Source organism: Penaeus chinensis, chromosome 36 (assembly GCF_019202785.1).
Source record: "Penaeus chinensis breed Huanghai No. 1 chromosome 36, ASM1920278v2, whole genome shotgun sequence".
Taxonomy (NCBI): domain Eukaryota; kingdom Metazoa; phylum Arthropoda; class Malacostraca; order Decapoda; family Penaeidae; genus Penaeus; species Penaeus chinensis.
In genome coordinates, this window is record NC_061854.1 from 33,295,554 (window position 1) to 33,302,663 (window position 7,110).

The 7,110-nt window shown below is 37.3% G+C and overlaps 2 protein-coding genes across 6 annotated transcripts in view; one reads left to right on the forward strand and one right to left on the reverse strand.

Moving 5' to 3' along the window:
- Window positions 1–684: 684 nt before the first annotated feature.
- On the reverse strand, window positions 685–5,058 carry LOC125045113 (transmembrane protein 14C-like). Its single transcript, XM_047642221.1, has 3 exons — window positions 4,880–5,058; window positions 1,507–1,696; window positions 685–1,164 (listed from the first exon to the last, which is right to left on the reverse strand). The coding sequence occupies exons 1-3, from the start codon at window positions 4,953–4,955 to the stop codon at window positions 1,101–1,103; spliced, it is 330 nt and encodes a 109-aa protein (XP_047498177.1). The 5' UTR covers window positions 4,956–5,058; the 3' UTR covers window positions 685–1,100.
- Window positions 5,059–6,516: 1,458 nt separating this feature from the next.
- LOC125044652 (dual specificity mitogen-activated protein kinase kinase 4-like) overlaps window positions 6,517–7,110 on the forward strand; it is a 52,529-nt gene continuing 51,935 nt past the window's right edge. For 4 of the 5 annotated variants that reach the window (XM_047641428.1, XM_047641429.1, XM_047641431.1 and 1 more), the window contains exon 1: window positions 6,525–6,795. In XM_047641428.1, the coding sequence (XP_047497384.1) occupies window positions 6,723–6,795 (73 nt within the window). In that variant the 5' untranslated portion in view covers window positions 6,525–6,722. Of the gene's footprint in view, window positions 6,796–7,110 lie in introns of all 5 variants that reach the window. The other variant, XM_047641432.1, reaches the window with a different exon arrangement.

Genomic DNA, 7,110 nt, shown 5'->3' on the forward strand with positions numbered 1-7,110 from the left:
AAGGACCAAAAAAAAAATTTCAACTGGTGCTCACCCCCCTCCAGCGCCACACCAATAATGTGATATGATTTCTTTTTGTATCATTTATACCCAAAACATCATTTTATTTTTCCTTGGATATTCAGATATGCATGATATTCATGTTAGTTGCTAGATTGAGCCTGCAATAGCCTGATTATGTAAAGAAATTCATTTCAGTAAATTTGGTGTTTTAAACTGTGTGTAAAAGATGGAATATGCTTTTACTGAGGGATAAAACCAGGGCAATACTACTGCCGTCACAGCTAAGTACCAAAGTCCCTTTATGTATCACTAGCAGAATGCCATATGGCAATCTGAGTGCCTGGGACAAGGAAACTGATCATGTAAGCTAGAGTGAAGCTTACATACATGTGGATGTATGGGTACCTTATAAAGAAGAAAACTGCATCCTGCCAAACACACACATAATTGTATGGTCTCTTTAACACAAGATATCTACAGCAACTTTACAAACAAAAAGAATAGTACCAACAGTCATAATACTGAAAACAAAGTCATACATTGGAATCAAAAAACAATGGACGTGGTAATCCACTGTAAGGACCTAAAATATTTACAACATGGTTGACCCTAAAGGGAACTTCTGTAGTTTTTCAACAAAACACTTTTTTTCATTAACTAGGTAGAAGTTAAAGTAACACGGTTTTATTTTATGTTTATTGGAACAAGAGTAAAAGAGCATGTTACAATAAAATAACTTTCATATAGTAACATCTTCCATGAAGGTCTGGTTTTCACAAAAATTGAAAATATATCTATTTCCTTTTTCTATCCAAATGTAACATTTTCAATTTTTGGAAACAAGCAATTTGAAAACACACACCACACTACATTAATTGTTCGATCTTCTTGCTACACTCTCCCCTGACAGAACAAACTATAATCTCAAAGAATATCAGAGCATATATCATTCAACATGTTACTTTGCCTATGTGATTCATCTTCCTTTAGAATAAATACTCCAGCATGAAATACAACCCTTAAGCACCTTCTTAAGTAGACATGAAGAAGTTGAAGAATGCTGGCAGGATGCCCCAATTATCGATTGATTGTAGTATTTACTGGATCTTGGTGTCTGTGAGGCCAACAGCTCGTGCTCCCAATCGAGCCACCATTGCTAAGCTGTTGAAAGATCGGCCATGAAGTGTTAAGCAATTGAGGCTATTCAAAGAAAAGTGACAAATAATAACAATAGGGTAAAAAGGGTAAAAAAAAAAAAAAAAAAAAAAAAAAAAAAAAAAAAAAAAATCATAAACATTCACTGTAAGTATATCTATGATCATAGCAGGGGGGGGGGGGGGGAGTCATGTATCAAACAAGCCAATAATAACATCAAATAATACTGAAAATAACAATAAATATCAATAAAGAATATAATCACTTCAGTACAAACCAGTCAAAATGATCCTCAACAAAACCTACACAAACACTATGCCACATACACCACCCCTCTCTGCCCCTTACCTCATCACAGCAATGAGCCCGGGAGGCATGAACTTTCCCGAGTTGATGAAGCGCATGCCCATGAGGCCCCCGAGAGCAGTGCTTGTGCCAAGGGTGAGGTAGTAGTTGTTGGGGTTCTCACTCAGCTGGTAAGCCCCGTAGCCCAAAACCGAGCCAAAGAGCAGCCCAGCTCCCAGGGACGGAATGCTGCCTGGAAATTTGGATAATGTGGATGGATAAATGACAGAAAATTCCCCCCAAGAGCCAGTGTAAAAACAATGCTGATGGCATAATTTTGGAAATGGATAAATGATTGTAATTCAGATGAAAACAAAACACAATATGAAAAGGACTCTATCCATATAGTAAAAATAGGCTATAGAGAGAGAACTATTTGACTTTAAATACAAAATCTTCATGAAACTGATGTGAAAGTGACTCGAAGAAAACCACCAAGATATATCAAATCAAATATGCAACAGAGATCTTATTTCTTAATATCCCTTGCACCCTTTAATGTGATTAGTAGACCATCAGTTCATTGTATTCACATATATTTCACTGTAATTTCTGCTTCTCTCTCAATACTTATACTTTTGTTAAGGTACAGAAGGATCTTTCATTTCATATTAAGCTATTTCATATTCAGTAACTTTAATTAACTACAGTCCTACTAAACTGCACTACTGAGAACCACATTATCCCCACACTTGAAAATGATGCAGTCTCCCCTGTTGGTACTCACCAAATATGCGACATCACATAAAATAACACACCAGCATGAACCAGTCCTGTCCTTTTGATAAATAGTTCATGTCATGTTATTTATCAGAAGTGCTGGCTAGCTAATTATGATGAATAATGGTGACAACAAGGTAACAGGAAAATGTTTAATTATTCACATTTGGAAATTTCACATGTGATGAGCTTTTTTCAGTACTAATTACTCACAAAATGAGAGGCTTTACTATAATCAACATTCTGTGATGATGTTAATAAAACAGAGAAACATGAAAATCCTGATAAAATTATCTGTATAAGTGCATAAGGAATGAATAGCAAAGAATATTAAATTTCAGTAACAAATCAAGAATGCTGTAAAGAAAAAAAAAAGTACCTTCTTTAGACACACCCAATCTTCATCAATAAAGAGCAAAATTCCTACAAATATATGAACTTGAGAGTGAGAGGAATCCATCGATACCAGAACTGCATCAAAGCAAAGGTATTCTGAAAAATTAACAAATAAAATTTGCTCAAACATTTCATACACTTCTGTCGCAAAATAAATATATGGAGGCCATTTCCTTTAAACTCTGAAACAGTTGCTGCCCTGTTTGGCTATTACTTTGGTAATATAGTCAGTACAACCCTTCAAATAAATGCTTAAACTCACTTTTTACCCTCTCTTATAAGTATATACAGCATAGCATGTGGTTAAATGAAGTACCCATCAGCATTTAGTCAACAGTCTCAATTAAATAATAAAATGTTGGTACATTCCTAAATATAATAAAGAACTCTTACTTGTCAACTATTCAAAACCTAACCAGAAACCCTTTTTCTAAGATTGTATCAAAAGTAGTTAAGAAACTAAAGAATTTGGCTGGAAATCTGCATACAATAGACATAGAATAGGTCAAGATAGGTTGGGTACAGTTAGCATAACCTACCAACAACCCAAGCCAAGATATCCCTCCTCGAGAGAATAATTAGAAGAAAAGGAAATATATGTTTTCCTCTCTCTCTATGACTGCAGCATGCAAGAGCTTTCCTTAACTCCTTGTTCGCAGGTGGCATTTACTATGATGCCATGGTGGCATAGCGCCGATGCCGAGGGTGGCATTCCAACAGATGTAGCCCATACAGTTACACCTGTTTAGCGGACCGCATGGCTGCTGAAAAGGCCCGCACACAATGGGCTAAACAAGGCTAAAATGAGACTTTAAGACTATTTCATGGCATTAATATACTTGCCATCCAGCATATGGACCTGGTGGGTCACAGATGCTACCTAGTATGAACAAATCAAATGAGGTTACACTGGTTTAGACAATCTAGTCTCAAAGGAATTACCCTTAGTAGGGTAATTTGGATTAATCATTACTTCTAGTGTGTTTCAATACACACTATGATTTTTTAAGGTTTCATAACTTATTCTGGAAATGTATACAGATACTAGAATGATTCATTTTGGCAAATATTTACAAGATACCTGCAGTGACTTTCAAAGCACAGCTTCCTAAACTGTATTCTATTCATGTCCCCTTGAAAATTGCTGTGTTTTCAGATGAAAAGCCTAAAATCTGAACATGTCAGTGCAGTATCATGTAATTGCTCTTGGTTTTATATTTTGTGTTGCGACAAAGCCTTGCAAATCTAAAATATGTGTCCTGGGAAGACATTACATTGGACTGTTCCTCTGTGAATAAATATAACTGGGAAGGCTACAAACTTTATAACTGAGTATGGATGTAGTTATTTAGCCTTAGTCAGAGCGCCAAATAATGCCACATCAATTGGTACAAGGCCAGTGACAGAAAAGAATATGTCCTGTCCATTTACATTTACACTAAAAAATGGTCATCAAAAAAAAGAAAGGAAAAAAAAAGGAATTTGTTATCACAAGCAACGCATCCTCCAGAGACAAAGTCCCAAACCAGGATATTGTGCAAAGCCAAACACTAAAAACCTAACCTTTCCTACCTTCTATTTATTCTGTAGACAGGGGGGAAGCCCCTTGTGCCCCCAATTTATTAGTACTCTGTGCTAATTTATAGGAAACAGATATTAAGAACAGCGTGAGGGTGGACCTTGTGTTGTGGACCTAGTTACATAATGGTGATATGTAGCGGATATTTTTGTCATTTTGAAGTAAATATGAGGCCGCAGCCGCTGTACCAATGTTGCCTATGACTCTATTTTTCATGCTCTGTAAGATAGCAGTGTCCATTTACTTCCATCTCTGTTTGCAAATCTCGGTAACATTAATCAAAAAGAAAAAAACAATAATATTTGCATCAGTATCCTCAAAATTTGTCTTTTCTTATTAGACAACAATGGTATATCTATTCATCTCAATAAAAAATAAGAACCATTACCAATTCATTCACTGAGATAACACCCTCACAATTACGACTAAAGTAAACAAAATTATCCCATTTATAAAAATGTCATGCATGACGCTGCAGATATTAATCAAGCAAGGCAGGAGAGAACCAAATTAACAAATATGGACATCATCCACAGGTATTGCAAAGAAATTGGACCATAACACTCTCTCCCTTTCCCAGTCGCCCTGAGATAACACCGATACCCTTATCTGTTCCCGTGCAAGCAACTTTGCAAGCACGGGGCCCAACTCCCTCTCATAATGCGCTTATCCCTGACTTACCAGCCTTAGCATATCCAATAATCCCTCCCAAGGCCACCGCCGAGGCGTAAGCATAGCTGATGTAATCCGCTCCCATTTGTGCGGTCGTTAATCCTGCCAGAAATCGCCCAAGACCAGGAAGCGAGGGAGGAACAGCTGCTCGTCGCCCGAAGGGAAAACAAGTGCGTGGGGGAGTTCGAATCGTCGCGCTCCGGACGCCCGGCCCCGAACGAGACTCCGAAGCTGAAGCCGGAGCCAGAGGGATCTTGGGGGGAGTGTGCGTGTGTCTGTGTGTGTGTCTGTTACGTGTGTGTGTAAGTGTATTTGTGTGTGTGTGTGTGTGTGTGTGTGTGTGTGTGTGTGTGTGTGTGTGTGTGTGTGTGTGTTTACGTGTGTGTTTGTGTGTGTGTTACATGTGTGTGTAAGTGTATATGTATGTGTGTGTGTGTTTGCATGTGTGTTTGTATATGTGTGTGTGTGTGTGTGTTTGTATGTGTGTGTTTGTGTGTGTGTGTGTGTGTATGTGTCTGTTACGTGTGTGTGTGTGTAAGTGGTATATGTATGTGTGTGTGTTTGTGTGTGTGTGTGTGATAACGGGTGGGATTTGGTGTTATTAGAGTCTCCAGTAGATAATATTTGATAAACGAGGATATGTGTGTGTGTGTGTTTGTGTATGTGTGAGTGTGTGTGTGTGTGTGTGTGTGTGTGTGTGTGTGTGTGTGTGTGTGTGTGTGTGTGTGTGTGTGTGTGTGTGTGTGTGTGTGTGTGTGGGATTTGGTGTTATTAGAGTCTTCAGTAGATAATATTTGATAAACGAGGGGATTTAACGATATATTTAGCATGAGATGGATCAATAAAAACGATAATAATTTGGAATTTGATGACAATTTCGAGAATAATTCTAGTACATTTTCTCCGGCAGTTATTGAAAGGCTAATTGAAAATGAGATTGAAGACTTTTTTTTTAGGGAAGAACGTTTTAAAGATTTGCGACAAAGAATTTCGGTGATAAATGTGCAAGTGATACATGTATTGAAGGATTGAAATTCATTGAATTGTTAATTCTCCTCATGGTTATGAACATCATAGAAAACTGTTTACTTCCTATAGTCATGATAATCAGCTGTTTAGTTCGTAATACTTTATATGAGATATTTTTTAAAATAAATTCTTTGATAATAAACGAAGAGAAAATGTTTCATTTAGAAAAACCTGTTCCAAAAACGAAGCAATGAAAAGACACATATATATCAAATAACTTTTCTTAAAAGCTGTTTAGCTATTTAGTTTGTAATACTTTATATGAAATATTCTTGAATTTTTTTTTGATAATACGCGAAGAAAAATGTTTCATGTGAAACAAATCTGGTCCATTAACGAAGCAATGAAAGATATCCATATATACAAAAGAAATATTTTCTAAGAATACAATATCTATTCATGTAAATCAAACGAAATAAGAAAGCAGTTAACCTAAATAAATTTTGGGCTCATAACCCCTCAAGGTCGCACTAGGGGTAATTTATTCCTTTTTATATTCCTTCGACTTGAGGGTAAAATATACCATTATCATAATAATCATAAATAGTTTATTCTTATGAAATATACAAATAATCAAGAAACAGGAAACGTTGAATAAAAAAAACTTGTAGTGCCGTACCTCCTGAGTGAGGATCGCTATTGACAACTAAGGAAAAATGTTTATTTACTGTTTATCATGAAGTTTGCGCTCTCCACAAGTGTCTCAGTGGTCAATGGTCCAACACAGAGTTGAAATGGGAACCTTAGAGCTGGTGAATGAGTAAGAGAAAGCTGAATAAGCCTTGTAGTGGGATAATATCGGCGTGTTTGGCAGGCGGAGGGGATGGCCGAGCAGCAGCAGCAGGGAGGAGGGCAGCCCAGGCCAGGGACTCTCAGCATGTCAGGGGCTGTTCCAGGTGAGTACGAGCAGCAGCAGGGGACACGCTAGTGGCAGCAGGGGGAGCAGCAGCAGTAGGAATTGCAGAAGTAGTTGTGGTAGTAGTAACATGAGTAGTCGTAACGATATCGGAAGTAGTAATAGCAGTGATGTCAGAAGCAGTACTAGTAGTGATGTCAGAAGTGGTGGCATTATTGATATTAGTATAGAGAGCATTAGTAAGAGTAATATTAGTGTTCTCTGGCCACATCCTCTATTACCAAAAATTATACTGACAGGTTTCCGAGAAGTGTTGACAAGGATAGGTCTATAAATGTTTGTGTAAATCCCGCAT

What these genes read in the sequence shown, in the direction of transcription:
- LOC125045113 (XM_047642221.1), bottom strand. Translation starts at nt 4,955, where the DNA reads ATGGGAGCGGATTACATCAGCTATGCTTACGCCTCGGCGGTGGCCTTG. An exon ending in TATTGGATATGCTAAGGCTG is followed by an intron (nt 1,697 to 4,879) that starts GTAAGTCAGGGA and finishes CCAAATTTCCAG; the next exon opens with GCAGCATTCCGTCCCTGGGA. An exon ending in GGGCTCATTGCTGTGATGAG is followed by an intron (nt 1,165 to 1,506) that starts GTAAGGGGCAGA and finishes ATCTTTCAACAG; the next exon opens with CTTAGCAATGGTGGCTCGAT.